The 23,376-nt window shown below is 45.9% G+C and overlaps 1 protein-coding gene across 2 annotated transcripts; it reads left to right on the top strand.

Moving 5' to 3' along the window:
* The first annotated feature begins 4,753 nt into the window (after window positions 1–4,753).
* Window positions 4,754–23,291, top strand: LOC140910092 (sulfotransferase 1 family member D1-like). Of its 2 annotated transcripts, XM_073340268.1 has the most exons (8): window positions 4,754–4,878; window positions 11,243–11,391; window positions 11,518–11,643; window positions 13,093–13,190; window positions 13,460–13,586; window positions 15,294–15,388; window positions 18,350–18,530; window positions 19,981–23,291. In XM_073340268.1, the coding sequence occupies exons 2-8, from the start codon at window positions 11,253–11,255 to the stop codon at window positions 20,091–20,093; spliced, it is 879 nt and encodes a 292-aa protein (XP_073196369.1). In that variant the 5' UTR covers window positions 4,754–4,878; window positions 11,243–11,252; the 3' UTR covers window positions 20,094–23,291. The 2 variants fall into 2 exon arrangements, with proteins under 2 accessions (XP_073196369.1, XP_073196370.1); XM_073340269.1 differs by lacking the exon at window positions 4,754–4,878 and having other exon boundaries at window positions 11,157–11,391.
* The last annotated feature ends 85 nt before the right edge of the window (window positions 23,292–23,376 follow it).

Raw genomic sequence — 23,376 nt, 5'->3', positions numbered from 1 at the left:
CCCTTGCCAAGCCTCCAGTACCTCTCCCGAAGCTCCCATAGGCCGCGGTTCCCGGTTCCCAGCCAATGGGAGCTGCAGGGGGCAGTGGCTGGCAGCAATGGCCCTCTGGTTCAATATTAATATTAATATTAATAATGGCCTCCCCCGGGGCCCCAGGGATGTGGAGCCCGCCACTTCTGAGAGTGGCACGGGGCCTTTGGCACGACGGGGGGCGATCCCGCGGGCCGGATCCAAAGTTTGCCCGCCCCTGCTTTCAAATGACCTGTGAAGGGGGGAAAATAGGGGTCATTTCCCTGATCTGATTCGTTTTGGTGCATGAAAGAGGCTTTTTTCTCCTGCTTGTTTTGTACTTTAACCATGTATGCCTTGGAGAGCAGAGAATGAGCTGGGTTACCACATGGCTGGACTGGAGAATGAAAGCTGGACGTTTGGGAGGAGACGGGATTTTTTGTCCGATTGTTCTGCTTGGCTATTAATATTGAACCAGAGGAAATGCCTGACCCACACCTGGGAGGAAAGAGGTCTTTACTGAAGATTCAACATCCCCCTCTCTTCCATAAAGGGTAAGAAATATCTCATGAAGAGAAACCTTCCACCATACTCTCAGACCTCCAAGGAGTCTGCCAGCAAAGCCAGGGCACATGCAGTTAACAATCCTAAGGTTAAAAAGAAAGAAGAAGAAGAAAAGAAAACACAAAGAACCCAACCAACCAGTTAGAAAGGATGGTCATATGGTCAAGGCTCTGCCACAGACTTCCTGTGACCTTGGGCAAGTCTCTTAAGCCTTGTCTATAGTAGGAGAACTTTCTAAATATTTTCCACGGTTGCTATCACCAACAATGGGAGCCCTAGTGTAGATAAAGCAAAGCCTAGACAAGCCTCTCGCAGCCACAGTAGCTTTGAACACTTATTAGGCTTGCTCTAGAATTTTTTAGAAACTGTTCCTCATTTATAGACAAGACCTTAGACTCTCTGAGCCTCAATGACCCTTCTGTAAAAACAATCCTTCTTTCTTCCACCCTTTGTCTACCTAGATTATGAACTCTCAGGAGAGGGATGTGTGTCTTCCAATGTGTTTGTACAGCACCTAGCACAATGGGGTCTGGAGGTATCACAAACAAAACTAATAAACCTGTTAGGGCTTCTCTAAAGATCACAAAGGAGCCAAAGAGTCCATTACAATGTCATACTGGTCACCTTTTATAAACCTGTTTCCTTTGTTTATAGGTATGTCACTGTCAGTTTACAGACAGCATTTAGGGGTGAGATTTTCAAAGGCCCAAAGAGGAGTGAGGCACTTTGGGAGTCTCCCTCTTAAAGCCCCTGGGTCCAATTTTCCAAAGAGCTCAGCTCCCATTGGCCACCTAACTGAAGTGGCTAGATGTTCGGAGGGCCCAGCAACTCCCACTGTGGCCCTAGGTAGCCACAAGGCTGAAATCCTGTCAGTGTCACCTCAGAGCCATGGTCAGAGGCTCAGTTTTGGAATGGGAGAGTTGGCTAAAACAAGGAAAGACGAAACACCCCCAGCAGGTGCTCTCTTTAGTAAGAATGCCCATATTAAAACAAAACAAAGTCGCAAATGCAGGGAGCCCCCTTCCAGAGCCCAACAATTTGTGAAGCACGAGACACACTTAGTCTTGCCAGCTCTCCCTCATTCAGCGCAAGCCGCAGGACTTTGGCTCATGTCTAAAGAGGTCTATGTCTAAAGTGGCTATGAGCCACTCCAGGCAGCTAAAGAATTTCTTCCCGCTGCTGGCACCCACCTCCTGTCTCCACCAGGGCTCACTGCTGTCCCATCTGAGCTGTACATTGCAACTCTCCCGGCCATTGAAAGGAACAGCTCCAGGGCAGATATTTTGATCGTGTCCTTTATGCACAAGTCCAGAGCATGCCATGAGGACACCTGGCAGGACTGAGAAGCATGTGCAGCTGGAGATGCAGCTGTCAGTCTAGGCAGAGAGAGCCAGGGGCAAGGAGCTGGCAGGCTCACATATCTCCTCCTGTCAAGCCCTGAAGGGGAAGGGAACACAGCAGGAATCACACAGCAGGGGGGCAAGGAGTCAAACAGAGATCCCAGGCGTGTGGGCACCTCACCTCCATCTTTGTCCCACAGCAAAGCAAACTGCTACAGTGCCCCTGCCCAGGCGTTACCATGTGTGCTCTAGGCAGGGAGGGGAACTGTTCTTAGATGCTGTTCATTCACAGCTAGCTAGCAATGGGACCTAGGGGACCCCAAGGGGGATTAAGAACTCCCCTTCGTGGGCTACCCAGACTTGGGTCCTCATGCATTTCCAGAGGCTGGTCCAGGATGGCTGAGACTAGCCTGCCAGCCGCAAGAAGAATCACAGTGACACACTTCCAACCCCGACAATTGTATCCATGTCCCACTTTCAGGGCTAGCAGGAGGCAGAAAAGGACTAGAATCTGAGCCTCTCTCTCAAGGAGCTGAGATTAGCCTTTGTGTTGAGAAGTGCCCAGAAATGGGGTGTGTGTGTGTATGGATGGTGGGATCTCCAGCCAGCCCCAAAGGGTGTCTCCAGGTAAGGGTGTTGTGCTCTGTGGAAAGGAGGGTTTCCAGGGAGTAGGAGGCAGGGCTATGACGATGCGACTCCTGCCTGTGGTAAATCGTGATTTGGGCAAAACTTCCCCCCTTGTTGGGAGCCATTCTCCCTTTCCCAGCCTGCTTTCTCATGTCACAGCACGCAGAGTCAGTCTGCCTTAGCCAGCAGGCATCTACCAAGGAACACAACAACAGACACAGTCAGTCAGGTAGCCTGTCCCTAGCTTTGCCTCCTGGGTACCAGTCACCCAGACAGCCCCCCCAACCTGAACCAAATACTCACCAGCAACTACACTCCACGCAACAAAAACACTAACTCAGGAACCAAACCCTGCAACAAACCCTGGTGCCAACTCTGTCCGCATATCTATTCAAGGGATGCCACATCAGCCACACTATCAGGGGCTTGTTCACCTGCGCATCTACCAATGTGATATATGCCATCATGTGCCAGCAATGCCCCTCTGCCATGTACATTGGCCAAACCGGACAGTCTCTATGCAAAAGAATAAATGGACACAAATCTGACATCAAGAATTATAACATACAAAAACCAGTAGGAGACCACTTCAATCTGCCTGGACCCTCAATAAGAGACTTAAAAGTGGCAATTCTTCAACAAAAAAACTTCAAAAACAGACTCCAACGAGAAACGGCAGAACTGGAATTAATTTACAAACTGGACACCATCAAATTAGGCCTGAATAAAGACTGGGAGTGGATGGGTCACTACAAAAACTAATTTTCCCCTGCTGATACTCACACCTTCTTGTCAGCTGTTTGAAATGGGTCACCTTGATTACACTGGCCTCATTAGCACTACAAAAGTGATTTGCACCCCTTCTTGTCAACTGTTGAGAATAGCCCACTTCCACCTTAATTGAATTGGCTCGTTAGCACTGACCCCACACTAGGTAAAGCAACTCCCATCTTTTCATATGCTGTGTATTTATACCTCTCTACTGTATTTTCCACTCCATGCATCTGATGAAGTGGGTTTTATTCCACGAAAGCTTATGCCCAAATAAATTTGTTAAGTCTCTAAAGTGCCACAGGGAATCCTCGTTCCCACCATCTGGAGCTCTACTCAGCATGCAGAGACATCTAGTGGCTACATTATGTACTGCAAGTAAACAGACCATTGCCTTCTCAGGGACTTCTCTCCCCATGTTATGGGGCCCTGTTTGGACCTCAAGAGCAGCCCGGTGTAAAGTGTTCCTGGTACAGAGTGTCCCTATAAAGAGAGGCTAGACCGCAGCAGGGTTTTCCCGCTCAGTGGGAACAGGCTCTTCCTACATTCAAGAGACACTGGGGGAGGTGGGAGGGAAGAGCTGCAGGAAGCACTCTGGCCAGGTAGTGCATATCCTCTGCCCAGGTGCAATTCACCCCAGTGGAGAGGACTAGCACAAGCCACTGGAAACAAGCCTAAGGACCAAGAGGAGTGGAGGAGAATCTTCAGCCTTATCACACCTGTATTAAATACAACCCATTCACTCTCTTCACCTCCCTGTGACCTGCTGGGAGGAGCTGCCCAGCCCCCCCCCCCCTTTGTATGGCAGGGGTCAGAGACTATGGGGGCTCATGAGGGATGCACTCATTCTCTCAAAGGATGTGTCTAATCACCAGGGAGATTCATGCCATTTCATGGCCAGCTGTGTGTATGGAGTTTACACGAGTCACTGATGGGTGTCTGCAAATATCCTTCCAGCAGAGTCACCCCCCTCCATCTCATAGCTCTAGAGTCATAGATTTTAAAGCCAGAAGGGACTATATTACATTCATCTCGTCTGGCCCTCCTGTAGAATTCTATCCAGTCACTCCTGCATCAGGGCTGCAACTTCTGGTTGAACTACAGCTGATCTTTTAGAAACACCACCCTCTTTAGGCCCCACTGCTGTCTCCTTTATTCAGATTCCCTCTCTCCTCATTTCCTTCTGGGCCAGGATTGTGTGCAACACAAAGGACACAAGAAAACATCCTTGACAAGACTGAATGAAGGAGATACATATGCCGCACAATGCCACGCTAGAACCTGACAGAGAAACTACAGGTACTTCATGGGAGCTGAGAGCCAAAGGACAAGTGGGAACATGTCGAGACCAGCTTGTTTTATTTAGTCATTAGCCCTTTAAACGTAGTCCAGGGTGGAACCAGGAAGTGAAAAGTCAGTAGTTTCTTAACTTGTTGAGGCCTAAAAGCGGGAAAAACAGAGACTTGGGACTGAAGAAACTCAGAGCTCTCGCAGAAGGATCAACTCTAAGACATAAGGAGCAGGGGTTCCCCTGAAGTAAAACCCGTGGAAGCCCTCTGATATCCAGGTATTATACTGCAAAGGCCGAGAGAGTGTGGGATACGTTTGCGTTGTCATTCAGATTGTTTACTTTTGCTTCTCTGAAAGGTGGGCTGGATCACCTAAGGAACCTGGGGAGAAAAGGGAGTGTGTCTGATCCATTTTGTGTGCACTGCGCAAGCCCTTGAAAATTGTGATCTGCTCAGCTGCACACAGGCTCAGCTGATACTCAGACTTAGGGTGACCAGACCTCCCATTTTTAAAGGGACAGTCCCATTTTTAAGCCTTACTGCAGGTGTCCCGACTTTTTCTTAAATATGGGCAAACTGTCCCATATTTTCTGTCTCCCTCACATCAAAACTTGCGGGTCCTGCTGCTGGCCGGATCCCTGCTCGCCAGCTGCCTGCCTACTAGCACTGAGTGGGAGGGTCCCGTGGCCAACGATGGCGGTGGGTGTGCAAGGCTGGTAGATGGACAAAGCTGCAGCACATGGGGCTGGCCGCTCCCTATGCTGGTCCCTCAGCGCAGCTCCTGCTGCGTGCCGGCTCTCAGCCAGCAGGGCCCTGTCCCAGTTTCCAGCTGGCTTGGGCTGCACGCTGCTGTGGTGGGTGAGTGTGGGCAGGAAACAGGCGGCGTCCGGTTACATGTCACCTCTGCTGCCCACCTATTGGCCCTCTATGTGATCCCCCTCTCGCTGTCCTCTCCCTGCTTTGCCCCTTTCCCAGCCCCACTGCTCCTTTACATCCCCCCTGGGAGGGGCGCGTCCTGCTCCCAGTGCTGTGCGGAGAATCCGCCCCCAGTTGGAGTACTCAGTTTACCAGCAGCCTGGCCAGCAGGCTCCTTTCTTCCCCCACTGCCTCTGGCTGGGCCGGTGCCCTGGGAAAGCCCAAGATCCTCTGGCCCTGGGCGCTGGCCAGGAGGAGCCGAGCCCTGCGTGTACCAAAGCTCCGCACACGGGGGAAGCCTCTCTGCCCCTCAGCTAAACTCTGGCGTGGCGGGGGAAACGATATCCAGCCTGTTCACACCCTGAACCTGCAGGCTCCACAGCAGCCCCCCACCCCCGAGCAGGGACTTAGCTTAGCACCCCTTTAACCCCCTCCTCCCCCCCCTCCGACGGCTTGGGTCCTGCCTCCAGGGAGTGCGGGGCTGCTGCATCCCCTAGGCACCCTCCCCTGCTGAGCCATCTCTCTAGTCGGGTTCCATGAAGCCCCTACAGTCAGGTTTCCTGGGCCCTGGTGCACAATGCATCCTTAGGGCTTAACCCCTTCCTGCCTGCGCTGTAGCCAGGGGACAGGAGGTGGCTGGGTTATGTCGGTGACCAGCAGCAGCTTGTGGGTGTAAGCTGCCTTTCAACACTGTGGGGCAGGAAGGGACCAGCTGCTTCCAGCCCCAGGGGAGCAGAGGGTGAGGGAAGAGATGACCTCTGCAAAGACATGGGCAGGTCATCCCTCCCCTGCCCCACTCCTCTCCCTCTCCTCCCGCCCCCCCCCGTGGCTTGAAGCAGCTCCCATACCTTCCCTCCCACACAGTGTTGAAAGGCTGCTGCTGGCCACATTCTGGTATGAGCTCTGGCAGAAATCTGGGAGGGAGGAGGGGGCATGTGACTTTGCATATCCCCCCCCGTCCTGCCACCTGTTGTCTTGGGAAGATGTGGCACCAGATACTAGGAGAGGCGGGTCCATCCTGGGGGCCCAGCCAGGCATGGAGGACAGAGAGCACCAGGCAGGGAGGGTCAGGTCAGTCAGTCACCCTCCCTGTGAGAGAGAGGTGTACGGGAGTGTGTGTGTATCACTTCTCCCCATGTGGGGTAGCTTCCAGTCCAAGAATCACTCAGCCTGCTTGAACTGGAAATGCTCGTAGCTTTCCTGAGACCCCTCTCTTGGCGGTACCTGCAGCTGTTACTGAATACCACACTAGTTTTGATATTACAATACACAGTGTTGCATTGGGGAAACACCCTTTTACATCTGTTTGGGATGTACAGTGTTGTCAACTCTTGTAGTTTTATCATGAGTTGTGCAATATGTGACATTTCCAGGAGTTATGTACTCTCAGTTTTCATTTTTAAAAAAAAGTTTCTAGCTCTCATGATTGTAGGGAATAGCTTGAAAGCATTTTCTGAGTGGACCCAAAATGTTAAAAAAAACCAGAAGGCAAATAGACAGATTCCAATTTTCTTAAAATATGATTTTAAAGCCAGGCTGATTATTCTGGGGGCCTGAGTCATGATTTTTGAATGCCTGGGGTTGATAACACTGTGCAAAGGTCAAAAATGAACAACACAAGGAAAACAGACAATCAGGAAGTCTAAGATTACTCTGGGTTAATTCCTTCAACATTAGAGAGGTTTTTTGCTCTTCTAACCCAGGCTGCACAATTCAGCATATTTTAAGTTGCTAATTAGCAATAATAAAACTGCAATTACTTGGGTTTATGTGGGAGAGAGGTGAAGCTAGGCTGAAAGCAAGAGATATCCTCTACAAAGAGAGCAAGGTAAGATCTACTTCTAACATATTGTATACATCTGCTTTTCAGGGATTTAAAACTCTGCAATTTGCTCTCTCTGGGGTCTGCAACACTTCCTTCATATGTGCATTACCACCATAAAAATGGAGTGAAAGATGGACAGAGACAAAAAGAAGCTGTAACGTTTGTAACGTTGTTAGACAGGTTTTACGTATTCAGGCCTGACAATTCACCTCCCTGGGAAATGGAAGAATTGTTTTTCCCAACTGAAACATAACACTATGATAGCAACACCGGGACCCCTTAAATTTGCTACAACTTCAAGGGGCAATCTGGTTCATCATGCCATTATGGCCTGATCCAAAGCCCAGTGAAATCAATGGAAAGAATCCCATCAAGTTAGTGGATTTTGGATTGGGCCCTTAAAGTCTTCCAGTCTAAAATTCAGTCTCATATTTCAGATGGAGCAGAGATATGGTGCCTAAAAGATAGAAATGTCATATAATCTGTTATTCTGAGAAAGATACTGGGTCTTACCACACATCCTTTCAGGAGCAATGTGGAGGGGAGAGCCTGGGGAATTATCCCTACAGAAGGCATTTTTTGTTGTTTTCTGGTGAAAGCTTTGGGATTTAGAGGAAGGTCCTCTGATTAGATTACGCCTGAAAGAATGATGTGAAAAATACAGCATTCCAGCCTCTCCTTGCTCGTCTGGAATCTCAAAATACACGAGGTGCCCAGGATTAAAAGAAGACTTTATTGGTGATATCAAAAGTTTAAATTTAATTTTTTAATCAAACAACATTCTACTGAGAAAGACGCTCAAGAGTATCTTACCGGAGTTTATACTGCCATAGCATCACTTTGCCTTTCCATAATTAAAGCTCCTACGGGCTGAAAATATATTTGATGTGTTTAATCTTGTCCATTCCAGATAGCTTTTGCTTGACTGAGGTTCCATAAAATTGCTAATGTTGTGGTCCAGTTAAAACAAGGAAACTGGGTCCCTTGTGGGGATTTTGCATCAGTGGTTTTAACAAAAGAAGATTGGGCCAAATCCTTAACTGGTGTTGATCAGCATAGCTCCATTGAGAATCTAACCCACTGACTTCAATGGAGTTACCCTGATTTACACCAGCCCAGGATCTGCCCCATAGATTTTACTGGCTAACGATAAGGAGGAAGTAATTAGGATGGTTACAACATTTGCCCTATTGATTTACACCAGGGTCAGCAGAAAGAGAATCAATTAATTTAGGTATACACTGGTTTCAGAGTAGCAGCCGTGTTAGTCTGTATTCGCAAAAAGAACAGGAGTACTTGTGGCACCTTAGAGACTAACCAATTTATTTGAGCATAAGCTTTCGTAAGCTACAGCTCACTTCTGTATACACTGTTTATCATTTGCATACATTGCAACTTTGGGTTCTGAAGTTCAGTCTTATTTCTGACAAGCCCATTTGTGTCTATTAACTCGTTTTCCTTGTGCTATGGGGAAAGCTGATTGGCATGAATGCTTGATTTTGTAGTAATGAAGACTGGGTGGGAACACACAGTGCTAACATTCATTTCACAAGTGTAACATTTTTAAACTGGGTTTTAGCTGCATGATGCTCCTGAAAGTTTTACTCAGGACACAAAGACGATACTGTGAGGATTCCATTTCTAACAGCCTATCTTCTATTCCAAGGATTCATTTCAACATATTATAACCCAAGCATTTTGCATTAACCACTTAAAATGCATGCTATTTGCATCATGAGAGAAATGTGCCTATGCCTACCTACCCCTACAATACTATATAATTAACATTTCATAACAATCAAATCACTCATTCAAATTCTATGCATTATAAATATTCTTCTGATCCACTCACACACCACACTGTCAGAATTCTATACATTTCCTCATAATCTAATGTACCCTAAAACCATAATCCTTACAAAACCATACTCACATTTTCTAGCTGAATACTTATATGGACCTCATTACCGTAGGATCTGAGCACCTTTCAATCTAACACCTTGTGAGGTAGGACAGCACTATTATCCTAATTTTACAGATAGGGAACTGAGGCACAACAGCGACTAAGTGAGTTGCTTGAGATCACACAGGAAGTGTGTGGCAGAGAATTAAACCCAGGTCTTCCAAGTCTCAGCCAGAACCCTAACTGCTGGACCATCTTGCCTGTTTAAGAAACACTATATAAAATCAGGAGTATATCAAATAGCAGAGTTCCATTATGCAGGAAACCCAGGAGACAGTTAATACTGGGTGAGAGTTGCAGGTTGGGGGGGTGATAATGAATGACGAAATATTATATGGTAGCAAGGAAACAAGCTGTTCCTTTCTAGCAACGTGAACGTGCCTGTTGTTTTAAAGAGTCTGGATTTTTGCAAAGCACAAGTAATATTGCTCTGGGGCATTAGCTGGTGTAGCCAATGATTTTAGTTGATTGTTCATTAATTGTGTGATGTTATAATTAACTAACATGTTATGTTATATATAATCATTGTATTCTAAATAGAGTTATATTGTAGGATTACAGAAGTTTAAGATTGATCAGTATGTAGAGGGAATTCTCATGTATTAGGTATCTAAGTAAGCGGGGTTGCAATCCTCTGGGCTAAGGCCTGCAAGATTTTAGCTTAGCTACACGTAAGCCATAGAGTTAAGGAATGCTGATATAAGTAAGTGACCAAAGAATAACCTGATGCCTTAAGATTACAGGAAAAGATGAACTAATGGGTGATATTGCAAAAAATTAACAGTAAAAGTAATATTTTACTTACAAGATACCTGGTAATCACATTTTTCTAACACATGCCCTAACCACAGAGTGTGCTATGTGCAGAAATGCTAATGACGTATAGTCAGAATCACATTATAAAAAAGGGGGTGCCTAGACTAGGAAAACTGAGCTCCCTATGGGAAACTCCAGCAGGAACCATCCCTCTACTGATGATCAATCCATGAGAGACCCATCAGACCCTAACACTATTGTTAAGGATGTGAGTAGCGCTATATTTCTAACTAGTGCATAGGTCTGTATAGAATTTCTAGATGCTTGGGTAATCATAACTTTATTTGTAACTTTAAAAAAACTTGTAAAACAGACTAGACCTTGGACTTGTGAATGTCTGTGTGGTCGCTACCCTTGGTCTTTATGTGTCCCTAGAGCAATGGTGGGCAACCTGTGGCCCATGGGCCGCACGCAGCCCATCAGGGTAATCTGCTGGTGGGCTGTGAGACAGTGTTTACATTGACCATCCACAGGCACGGCCAGTAGCCGCGGTTCCCCGCCAATGGGAGCTGCGGGAAGCGGCAGCCAGCACGTCCCTGCAGCCTGCACTGCTTCCCGCAGCTCCCACTGGTTGGGAATGGCGAACCGCAGCCACTGGGAGCTGCGGGCAGCTGTGCCTGTGCACACTCAATGTAAACACGGTCTCGCGGCTCGCCAATGGATTACCCCGAGAGGCCCCATGTGGTCTATGGTCCGTAGGTTGCCCACTACTGCCCTAGAGACTCTAAATCTAAAGCAAGTAGCAGAGGTGACTTTCACCGTTAAGCTTGAAACTGTAGCTGCCAGAGCTGAACCCACGGTAGTGTAATACCACGTTACAAAATTTAAATAAAATAAAAGGCTACACTGGGCTCCAGTGGAACAAATCCAATGGTAACTCTTCTTTAACAAAGCTTTTTGTGGGTTTTTTTTGTTTGGTTGGCTTTTTTTGTTTAGAAATTGCAAAGTATATTGATTCATGTAAAGAGAGACTACAGAAATCAAGAACAACAGAATTCTACTTCTTCCACCCCCACCTCTTGGAAACCAGTGTTAGTTCCATGATGTGTAGGGATGTCTTCCATACAGTTATCATGCAAATAATGAGAGCCATTTAACCCCTTTTTTCCTCACCTTAACTCAGCCCTCCCAAGATGGAACATTTATCAAGGCAGGAATTAGAGGTTATCCATGAAATTCCCCTCTACCGGCATTTTGTGGAGAACTGGGCTCAGGTGGAATCATTCCAGGCCAGACCAGATGACCTTCTCATTTCCACCTACCCAAAATCAGGCAAGTAAAAATAAGAGTGTATTTAAATGTGGGGGTGGGGAGAGGGTCACCTAACTTTATATCCATCCACCAGTAGGAGACAGAATACGCTTACCTCTGAAATGCTCCTTTCAATCTACGTTCCAGGCACAACCTGGATTAGTGAAATCGTGGACATGATTTACAATGATGGGGACGAGGAGAAATGTAAACGGGATGCAATTTTCAATCGAGTCCCTTTCATGGAAATGAGCTTCCCTGGACTCCTAAGTGGTAAGCGTTGTACAGGAGATCAGACAAATGCAAGAGCCCCCTCCCACAGGAGCCATGGAAGGAGGAGAATGCTGTCTCTAGACTGATTCTAATGCTGTATGTAATTCAACCTTTACAACAGTGCAGCTGGTTTTATAGTGTCTTTGTACAAACTGTACACCAACATGCTTTACAGGGTTAAACACGCTATTACAGAGCCAGGGACACCTTCCCTGACCCGGTCAGCATCACATCATCCCATTTCTCCTCCAAAGCCTGCCTTAAAGCTCATTTGTTTCCTGCTTATTAATCCTGCTCCTCATCACAGGAAAACAAAATCAGTAGAAAAATGTTGTGGCACCAGTGTGTGCTTTTTGTTCTGCTTCTTTGAATCTGTAGCTGGAAGCCAGAAACTCTAGAGTGAAACAGAGCAGCTTTAGGGACAAAGCCTTAGGTTTATCTTATTCTGGTGGAGTTCCTTGTTCCGTGTCAAAAGAAAGCAGCTCTTGAAGTGAGCTGTAGCTCACGAAAGCTTATGCTCAAATAAATTGGTTAGTCTCTAAGGTGCCACAAGTCCTCCTTTTCTTTTAGCTCTCTCACTGTGATTCTCAGGTGAAAAGTTTAAATGGAGAAAGGGACAATTATGCTGCTTTTGTTGCCCACCCTAGCCCAAGTCCCTACCCATGTTTAGCTAGACTGTAAGCTCTTAGGCTCAGAGACCCTGTCATGTCTGTAAAGCACTCGCAATGCTAAATAAATAATCATAATTTATTTTTCCTTTTGCTGCTACTAATCTTAGAAATGTCGGGCTGGAAGGCACTTTGAGAGGCCTTCTAGTCCATCTCCCTGTGCAGAGGCAGGACCAAGTATACCGAAATCATCCTTGATAGGTCTTTGTCTAACCTGTTCTTAAAACCTCCAAAGGTGGGGATTTGACGACCTCCCTTGGTGACCTGTTCCAGTGCTTAACTAAAGAGTTATCAGCGAGGATGAGATCCGAAATGAGAGAGGCCCTCTTGAATGAGGCAGAGAGATGCAGGAAAGTCATTCTAGACAGCAGCAGTTGCCAAGAGGGTGAATCTGCACCAGCAGTTGCAGGATTGTTTGGCATGTCACAGCGGAAACCAGAGCTAAATGAGCAGAGGGACAGGCAAGGTCCAAGAGACAAGCTGAAGTGGGCCCATGGAGGGTTTTAAAGAGAGAGGGTAAATTTGGACTGGTGGCTGCAATAAACAAATCAGTGGAGTTGATCAAAGATTCAGGTGCAGTGGTTCTGCGTGAGAAGGCAGCTAGCAGCAGGAGAGTTAGGGTGGGGAGGGCATTTAGCCTCACCTCCGTCTTTCTCGGTATCCTGAAAGGAAGAGGCAGGACGTGCTGACTCATTCTCCAGTGAGCACAGGCTGTTCATTCAGGATGTGCCAGGTGCTCCAGATAATTCCTTTAACCTTTAACCCCCTGTGTGTTTTCCAGGCACAGAACAGCTGGCCACAGCGCCATTGCCTCGGATAGTGAAGACCCACCTCCCAGTTCAGCTCCTCCCTGTCTCCTTCTGGGAGCAGGACTGCAAGGTAACCAGCTCCAGCCATCCCAGAGAGACGCAGCGATGTAGGAATCGTCATCTTTCAGCCCAACTACGCCTGCCTCCTGGTTCCAGCAGCATCCAGTGCCAGACACCTCAGAAAGGCAACCTCCCCATAATTCATATGCCAGTTGTACAGTGATGGTGTTTGTACTGGAGCAGGGGAAATCTCTTCCAGACCTATGCAGGGGGTCAGGTCAAAATCCCTGCAGCCCCTGCTAATGCAGACTGCACTACGTTCCCTTTTCTGTCCTGCAGATGATCTATGTTGCCCGAAATGCCAAGGATGTGGCTGTCTCTTATTACCATTTCTACCAGATGGCAAAGTTGCATCCAGACCCCGGCACCTTGGATGAGTTCCTGGGGAAGTTCATGGCTGGGAAAGGTAGGAGTAACCTCTCAGAAACCACAGTAACAGGTGTGGCATAAGAACATAAACAACAGAAAAGAGATTGTCCCTTCACCCCCTGGGCAAGAATCCAGGGATATATTATTCAATTGCGTTATAAAGGGTCCAGTGTTAGTGACTTTCCCTGGCTCCGCAGAGCCTGACAGGACTGCGAGTTCCTTAGGGCAGTATGTGAACTTTAAGCCATGGCAATGTGGTTCAGTGGATAGGGCACAGGACTAGGACTGAGATGACCCGGGTTCTAGTCCCAGCTCTGCCACTGACTTGCTGGGTGACCTTGGGCAAGTCAGTTCACCTCCCTGTGTGACCTCGGGCAAGTCACCGCTCTGTGACTCCATTTGCTCTACCACCTTGTCTTATCTGTTTAGATTGTGAGCTCTTGGGGGCAGGGGCTGTCTCTCACTATGTGTGTACAGTACCTAACACGAGGGAATCCCACAGGGCTGCTGTAACAGAAATAATTCTTACTATACTTGGTGCCCTCACAATCCTCCCCTTCAGGAGCAGAGCCCAAACATTTCAGTTTCTGGTCTGGGGCCAAGAATCGAAACCCACCAGAATGTTTACACGCTACTTAGAAGAGAAGTTTGCAAAGCCTTGTTAAGGCCAAAATAATAATGATTATTTAATGTTGGCATTGCAGTGGGGCCCAACAGCTCCACACAGGCACCGTGCACACACAGAGAATGATATGACTCCTCCCCAGACGGCACAATCTAACTAGACAAAACACCCGGCCAGACAACATAGAACAAGCATGTAACATATCTGGTTAGTTACCTTTTTAATCCCCCCCTCCCCTCCCCTCCCCTCCAAACCGTTCTCAGCTACCTTATCCCTCTGTCCAGAGGCATTGACCAATACTGGGGACTCAACGTGCCCATCTTCTCCTGCCTGCCCCACAGAAATAGGTTCAACTCAGTGTGAGCGCAGGGGTTGGGAGGAGAAAGCAGCAGATCAGATGGTGCCTCCGGGTAGATCTACACTGCAATAAAAAACCTGCAGCCCCAAGTCTAAGAGCCCAGCTCAGTTCACTCGGGCTCAGGCTGCAGGTCTATAAAATTGCAATGTGGATGTTTGGGCTTGCTCTGGAGCTAGGCTTGCCACCTCTCCAGGATTGTCCGAGAGTCTCCAGGAATTAAAGGTTAATCTTGAATTAAAGATTATGTCATGTGATGAAACCTCCAGGAATACATCCAAGCAAAACTGGCAACCCGAGCTGGGCTCAGGCTCTGAGACCCCACGAGGGGGAGGGTCTCAGAGCCTGGGCTCCAGCCTGATCCTGAATGTCTACACTGCTATTTTTAGCCCTGCTTCCTGAGCCCCATGAGCCTGAGGCAGCTGATCCAGGCTCGGAGACTCAATGCCCTGGATTTTTAATCACTGTGTAGATGTACCCTTTAAAAATGCCTTTAAAAATTCCAGCTGGTTATTGAAGAAAAAGGACCAGCAGTTCATCCCATCCACCCCCTGCCCCAGTGCAGGATTAGTGCACATAGCACACAGTCCACTGTTCTGTCCAGCCTGGTTTTAAAAGTCCCAAGCAACGGGGCTCCCAGACTCTTCTGGGAGACTGGTATAATAACCTAACAGCTCACGTCCCCTGTGACACTCTTAGAACCAGTACGAGCTGTGATATCTCTCTCCTCCTTCTCTTTGTTGCTTGTTTCAATCTGGATGTAGTGGCTTATGGATCCTGGTACGATCACGTCAAAGGCTGGTGGGAGAAGAAAAAGGCCTATCGAATTCTGTACATGTTCTACGAGGACATGAAAAAGGTGAGGAAGGCGGAGCGATGAGCAGATGCCAGGGGATCCTGCTCCAAATGCCCCCTTTCCCTAAGGAAGGAGGGTGATTTTAACATCTATCTAGGTATATATAGGGCTCCCCTCATTGTCCTATCTGAGCATGTCCCAGTCATTAATGAGTGTAGCCTCACAACACCCCGGATGGGAGAGTAGCAGTGTTACTCCTGTTGAACTGAGATACTGGCAGATTAAGTGATTTGCCTAGAGGGAATCTGTGACAGATCCAGGAGTTTAACCCACATCTCCTGAGTGCCAGTCCAGAAATTCATCCTTCCTCTCCTGCATGTCCGTTTGCAACACTGGCATCGTTAGGAGTGGTGGGGTGGTTCTGCAATCGCCTATTTTACTACACCCAGTGGGAAAATACTTTGCATATTAACAAAACAATCCCGGAACCAGCCACGTTGAAGGCCGAACTAAGGCAGCAAGTACACAGCCCCAAACTTCCTGCCTACAGCCGCCACCCAGAGGTACAACAGTGGATTCAGCTGATCCAAACCATGATTCATTTTAATCCACCCCTTGCCTTCTTATAATAATATGGTAAACAATCCCTAAACTGCTAGATGGCTCATGCCCCGTTAGTTTAGAAAGCAATGACCCCGGCCTTTTCCCCAGACCTGATTTTAGTCTGGTCCATAAACACTCCCTTTTGTGCCCCTGTCAACCCCAAGAGAAGGTAGAACTAGGAGGGGATGGAGGGACCAGGACCCTCCTCTCATCCTTTATGTAACACAATAAGCCCCCTGCCACACACACACATCCTGCCCCTCTTAGCGAGCTCCCACCAGCTGGCCCTCACCACCTACCAGGCAAATCAATTAACAGGGTTATTCCTCCCCAGCCTATTCTCTTTTGCACCCAGAGCACTAACAAAGAGGGAGGAGGACCAGGCTTAGCCTGAGCCAGTGATTTATTAGGAGTCTAATGGATCTTTAATTCATATTTGAGCCATCCTTAAATATTCCCATGTCTCACATCTTTGCATTCAGTCAGACAGCAACACAACGAACACACATGGTCATAGATTTTACACACTGAAGTTCTGAGGGTGAACACAGGGTAGTTTTGGTAAGCACAGGAAGGAAGTCAGGGGAGCTTTAGGTCTGTTCCATTCTGCTTCAGAGTCACGTAAGGCAAAAGTTTCAAAAGTGCCCCCCACAACAGCAACTAGATTTCCAGAAAAACCCAGTTCCTATTTACACACCTAAATAAGGAGCTCTAGATCAGTGGTTTTCAACCTTTCCAGACTACTGGACTCACTTTCAGGAGTCTGATTTGTCTTGCATACCCCAAGTTTCACCTCACTTAAAAACTACTTGCTTACAAAATGAGACATAAAAATACAAAAGTGTCACCGTGCACCATTACTGAAAAATTGCTTACTTTCTCATTTTGTCTGTATGAAATTTTAGGTTGTACGGACTTGGCTAGTGCTTTTTATGAAACCAGGCAAACCAGTGTAAAACCAGGCAAATATGTAGAAGAGTTGACATACCACCAGAAGCTCTCTGTGCACCTGCACTGAGCTCGATTGCTTGCAGCTGTACAATTACATCCTTAGCGTGCCGTGCATGGGGAATGCAGTTGAAATCTATTTGGCAGCTGAAGCTGGTTGTGACTCAGCAAACCGCCACAGAGGATTGGGAAATCTAAGGGGTACATCTGTTAACGGGTGTTAAAGCCCTTGAGTTGGATATAACTTTGAAAGAAAACAAACCACTCCACTGCAGGCTGCAAACTGCGGAGCTGGCTTCATTCTCTCTCAAAAGTAGACACTTAAGGCTTATCTTGGGGAAAGGCTAGGATGGGAGTGTGTATACAGGGATTTTTACTTGCATAGCTATGCTGGTCATTTTCTTTGTGTAAAGATGCTTTTAGCTATTCTTACCTTAAGGCAAGGGGTTTGGGTTGCGTTCTTACTGGAACCAGAAGCGGCTACAATACTAGGCATGGGCTGCTAGACTCCACTTTAGGTCATATGAGGCAGGGGATTTCTAAGGGCTACTATTTATACCTTTCCCCAACACACCCTGGTGCTAGGACTGCAGCATTTCAGGGAAGGCCACACTGCAGCTTCTCATTGGAGAGTAGGAAACTGATTAATATTACTTGGTTGGTTTGTTCTAACTTTGGTTGTTTTGGATTTTGGGTGGTTTTTTTGGTGAGGGGCCCCTTTTTCCTCCTGGCTACAGAAAGCAAGATGGAAAGGTGTTTTAAGGGGGCGGGGGGAAATACATGCACACGCAAAAGAATAAAAAAGTATGTAGTGGTGGCTGATTGTCTAAAACCAATAAGTGATGGATCCAAGAGATTGTATAGCTGAGCTGCAGTTTGGCTGAGGTTAGAGTTTAGGGCTGGTGAGACTTTTTTGTTTAAAGGTTTCAGCTAGCTTCTGTCTCTGTCTTTAAAAGGGGAAGTTATTTCATATGACTATCAGTGCTCGAACTTTAGAAGCTTAATTTAATGCCCTTTTTGCGAGATCTCAAATTCAAGCAGTTTACTTTTAATATTTACAATGGACTCCTGACATTTTTTTCCCTACCCCTCCTCTCTTCACTGATTCTATGAACTTATACCCTCTGCTTCGAGAACACTAGTGTGTAAGTAGCAGCCCGCTTGGTAAATGGAGTGTTTTGTTGAAAGCTAGTTGTCCAGGATAGCAAGCCTTTGGTGATCCTTTCTTTCAAAAGTTTTTCTGAGCTCTAGAAATGATTTGTTATTATGATGCATCACTCATTAAAAGAGCTGCTCTTTGCTCATTAGAGGTCTGCTCCACTGGTCTCTGGATTAGGTCCCAAATGAATACAAAAAAGATCTGTCACATTCTACCAACACATCCAAGAGTGGCTAGGAAAACTTCTACTCAGTAATATATTATCTTTTATCATGTCTCACCACCTGAGGGTCTATCTGCCTGTCTCTCTGCAGGACCCAAAGCGCGAAATAGAGAAGGTGCTCCAGTTTCTGGGAAAGGACCTGAAGGAGGAAGTGGTGAATAAAATCCTCCACCATACCTCCTTCCAGGAGATGAAGAAGAATCCTACTGTCAACTATGAAATGATGCCAACCTGGGCTATGGACCACACTGTGTCTCCATTCATGAGAAAAGGTAAGAAGTTTACAGGAAAGGCCAGTAAGATAACAGCAGGAACAGTTTTCTACAACTATTACTAGCTCCTGATCCCACTTTCACAGGAAGGGAAATTCCCAGGGTCAGTGTTTTTCTCTGTGAGCCAAGCCCAGTTAATGGTTGAGCTGCATATGGAAGGCCCAGCTCAGATAAATTACTACGAGGAAGGTTCTCCTGTTTCGTTTCTAGCATGCAGATCCTGGTGTAGCACTCTGGAAAGGATGACTGATCTTGTGGTTTTGGTACTAGCTGGGGCTTCAGGAAATTTGGATTCTGTTTCCTGCTCTGATATTGACTTACCACGTGGCATTGAGCAAATCTCTGAGGCCCTGAAATCAGTGGATATTAGAAGCCTAAATACCTTTGAGGAGGTGGGCCTTGATTGCCCTGTGCCTCACTTTTGCCATCTGCAAAATGGGGATATCCAGAAGGAAGTGCCCTTGTTCGTTTACACTATAAACTCCTCCGGGCACAGTTTGTCTCATACTATGTCTATGTACTTACCCCAGCGGGACTTCAGGTGCAATACAAATAACAATAATGATTTGCCATGCCTGGACCTGGGTTAATATGTGACACTGGCCTGCAGGAAGAGATCACAGATGCCAGTATCATCAGTCTGGGAGTGCACACAGTATCCATTGACAGTTCAACAGTGCTAATTACTGTTGGTGTTTCTTGCATGCATCTTAAAAACAATTGTTTGGATACAAAGATCCTTTTCTCTCTTGAAAAGAAAAATAGACACTGGCCTAAGTTTTCCAAAGTTCCTGGTGCTTTTGGGTGACCAGCCTGAGACACCTTTTAAGGTTTTGAGTTTTAAAAGGTGGGTACTGAGCATTTTCTGAAAATTGGGGACCCTTAAAGGTGTCTCAAGTTGAGCATCCAAGATCACTCAGAAGTTTGGAAAATGTACGTGCATTAATCATACATCCTGAGATGCATGACTGGTGTGAAGAGATGTTCCATAGGACCCCTCTGCTCACGACACACACACAGTCCCCAGCAGTGAGGACAATGTAAAGTTTGTGTGGACCCCATCAACCTCATAGGACTGGCTCCTCAAATAAATGTCTCCCACTGCTTCTAACTCTAACTTGCTTAACTTGAAAGTCTCTTGCAGCCTTTTGATCTGTTACATTTTTCTCCTTTGTTCTTGTTAAGCATCTAGGCAAAAAGAACACTGAAAACCTGACTTAGAATTCTGTCTGAACAGCACTAGGATCACAGGACTATGCTAGGGCCTTTTGGAGTATCTTTGGGAAATATTTACAATGGACTCCTGACATTTTTTTCCCTACCCCTCCTCTCTTCACTGATTCTATGAACTTATACCCTCTGCTTCGAGAACACTAGTGTGTAAGAGAGTGGGGCAGGAGCCCGGAAGGGGAGAATAAACTAGTCATTCATTTTTTTTTCTTCCCACCAGGGATTTCAGGAGACTGGAAAAATTACTTCACCGTGGCTCAGAATGAGAGATTTGATGCACATTATAAAGAGCAGATGAAAGGCTCGACATTCAGATGCCAAATGGAGATATGAAGAAAGGGCTTTCCTATGTTTCATCAGATGAATGCTAGCTGTTTAAATACTAAGATGGGTGAACTAGAGTGCCTGGCCTTAAATGACAATATTGATATAATAGGTGGAACTTGGTGGAATGAAGATAATCAGTGGGTTTGCGGTAATACAAGGGTACAAAATATATAGGAATGACAGAGCTGGTGGGGGCATGGCACTATATGTGAAAGACAGCATAGTCAAGTAGAGTAAAAATCTAAAATGAATTAAACTGAACCATAGAATCTCTGTGGATAGAAATTTATGTTTGAATAATCAGTATAGCAGTAGGAATATACTACCCACCCCCTGATCAGGAAGGTGATGGTGACTTTGAAGGTGTTTAGAGAGGATATGAAGACAGAAAACCCAATAATAATGGCGGATTTCAACTGTCCTCATATTGACTGGGTACATGTCACCTCAAAAAGGGATACAGAGGTAAAATTTTTAGACACATTAAATGACCGCTTCTTGGTGCAGCTTGTCCTGGAACCCTCCATGGGAGAGGCAATTCTTGATTTTAATCCTAAGTGGAGCACAGGGTATGGCCAAGAGGTAAATTATAGCTGAGCTTCTCAGCAATAGCGACCATAATGTAATTAAATATAACATTCTTGGAGGGGGAGAAGTGTCAAAGTAACCCACCACAATAGCATTTAACCTCAAAACAGGGAACTATACAAAAATGAGGAAGCTAGTTAGACGGAAATTAAAAGGAACAGTTACAAGAGTGAAATGCCTGCAAACTGCATGGAGACTATTTAAAAGCACCATAATTGAGGCAGTAAAAGGACCAAAAAAATTCCACCATGCTTAAGCAGCTGAGTAAAAGAGATGGTTAGAGGCTAAAAGGCATCCTTTAAAATTGGAAGTTAAGTCCTAGTGAGGAAAATAGAAAAAAGCATAAACTCAGGCAAGTCAAGTGTAAATGTATAATATAACAGACCAAGCAAGTTTTTGTGTACTTAGCTAGTTGCTCTTCAAATTCTAACAGCAAAAAAATACATCAGAAAGCCTGCCAAATAGTGAGTGGACCCACTGGATGATCGTGTTGCTAAAGGAGCACTTAGAGATGACAAGGCCATTGCAGAGAAGCTAAATTAATTTTTGCAGTGGTTTTCACTGAAGAGGATGTGGGGCAGATCCCGACATCTGAGCCGTTCTTTTTAGGTGACAAATCTGAGGAACTGTTGATTGAGGTGTCAGTAGAAGAGGTGTCAGAACAAATTGATAAACAGTAATAAGTCACCAGGACCAGAGGGCATTCAACCAAGAGTTCTGAAGGAACTCAAATATGAAATTGAAGAACTACTAACTGTGGTTTACTTTGAATCAGCCTGTGTACCAGACGATTGCAGGATAGCTAATGTGATGCTGATTTTTAAAAAAGGCTCCGCACAATGTAGTAAAATGGTTAATAACTAGAAGAACATATGTGGCAGCAGTGAGGTCCAGTGGCTAGAGCACTGGACTGGGAGTAAAGTGACCTGCACTCTGACAATGACCTGCTGTGTAACCTTAGCAAGTCTCATAACTGTTCTGTTGGTGAGATTTCTGTGCTGCTGCCATAAATTAGAGCTACTCTGATTTATGCCAGGGGCCACTCTGGCTCCTGAAACAGCTTTAAGCTACCTTGGCACCTCCACATCATAGCTGCAAAATCCCACCTTTTGTCTCAGTTTTTCCCTTCTATACCATGGGGATGGTGATGCTTAATGCACTACTGGAAGGTACTCAGATACTGTACGGCAGTGATACGCTTGCTATAAAAATCTATTAGAATAGAGTGCTGGAGCTTATTTTCAAAAGCACTGAAGTGATTTAGGAGCACATGTCCTGCTGAATGTCAATATGATAGGCGCTTCGAGACCTCTGGATGGAAAGTATTCAGTAAAAGCTAAATATTATTAATCTAATTCCTCATTCCCCTTTCAATGCAAGCAATAACAAAGTGCCTTTGGGAACCATTATTGTATGCAGTGTTGTAGCCATGTTTGTCCCAGGATATTAGAGATGTGAGGTCAGTGAGGTAACATCTTTTACTGGACCAACTTCTCCACTCAAAAATCCACTTCCTGGAAAGATAAAATCCAGAGAGCCAGACTCCACCTCTTGGATGGCAAATCCTGTAACTTAGCACTGGGGAAGAGAAAGGAGCGCAGCTAATCTTAGAAAACAGGAAGTGAAGGACAGAAACTGCTAGAGCCCACAAGTAGGACTGGGATCCTAGCCTCTGATCAATGAAAAAGCCTACAAACAACCAAACTGAATACACAATACGTTCCCCAGCTTTACGGCAGAAGGGGGTTCTTAACTCTGGATCAGTGAGTAGGGTTTATAGTGATGTAGGTTTGTTATCAGTTAAATGGGTAGTTCCAATAAGCTGACAAGTTTTAATAAAAGCCAGTCCAAAGCAGTCTTCAGAGGAATTATTTTGTTGTGTTTAGTTTATGATACAGTCAGTGGAGCTGAAATGAGTATTCTGAATTAAGGGACTTGTGACCCAGAGACCTTTGCATGCCAGCTGGCAGAGGCCACAGGAGTGCATAGGGTTTTTTACAGGAATTCCTGGGTCGGATGTAGCAAAATAGTCCACAGAAGGGAGAATGTGAGGTCTCTACCGAGAGCCACTAGCCCACTGATCACTGCAAAATGTGTGTACAGATCATATTTAAGCAGTTAAGTATCTGTGTTCCTAAGGTCTTAAAGTTAAGGCAGGTTACCAGGCGGTGATGTAACTCGGACATGTTCCTTTCAGGCAAGAGGTACCAGATGCCTATTTCCCTGACTGGTCATATGTGTGTCATTGGGCATACAATTCATGGCAATTTTGGATCTATTTTCATACTGAGCCCCAGGCAGAATAAAAGATTATGAAAACTGCCAGAGAGGAAATTCACAGGATACAACAGCAGAGGGTATCCCGTTTCTGACTAATGACAGAGGACTGTTAGGGGATATCTGGGGGATATAAGGAAACACAGAGACTCCTTCATGAAGGAAGCAAGCTAACAATGTGTTTGTCTTATGAAAGGGTCACAGCCAGCGTGGCTGTGAAATTCTGTAAAGATTTTGAGTAAGCAATACTCTACAAGACATCAGAGTATTTTGTTAATTAAGTCTAGAATGCATGTTATGATTTTGTTTTCTATATAATCATCTGTTTCCAATATTTCTACTTGCTATCACTTGCATCTCTATGCTGTGTTAAATAAACTTTTACTTTATTTGACTATAAACATGTGTCCGTGCTGGGTATTAA

Source organism: Lepidochelys kempii, chromosome 4 (assembly GCF_965140265.1).
Source record: "Lepidochelys kempii isolate rLepKem1 chromosome 4, rLepKem1.hap2, whole genome shotgun sequence".
Classification (NCBI taxonomy): Eukaryota; Metazoa; Chordata; order Testudines; family Cheloniidae; genus Lepidochelys; species Lepidochelys kempii.
Note: the sequence above shows the minus strand (reverse complement) of the source record. Positions and strands in the feature narration are given on the sequence as shown.

What these genes read in the sequence shown, in the direction of transcription:
- LOC140910092 (XM_073340268.1), top strand. Translation starts at nt 11,253, where the DNA reads ATGGAACATTTATCAAGGCAGGAATTAGAGGTTATCCATGAAATTCCC. An exon ending in TCTGGGAGCAGGACTGCAAG is followed by an intron (nt 13,191 to 13,459) that starts GTAACCAGCTCC and finishes TCTGTCCTGCAG; the next exon opens with ATGATCTATGTTGCCCGAAA. An exon ending in GTCTCCATTCATGAGAAAAG is followed by an intron (nt 18,531 to 19,980) that starts GTAAGAAGTTTA and finishes TCTTCCCACCAG; the next exon opens with GGATTTCAGGAGACTGGAAA.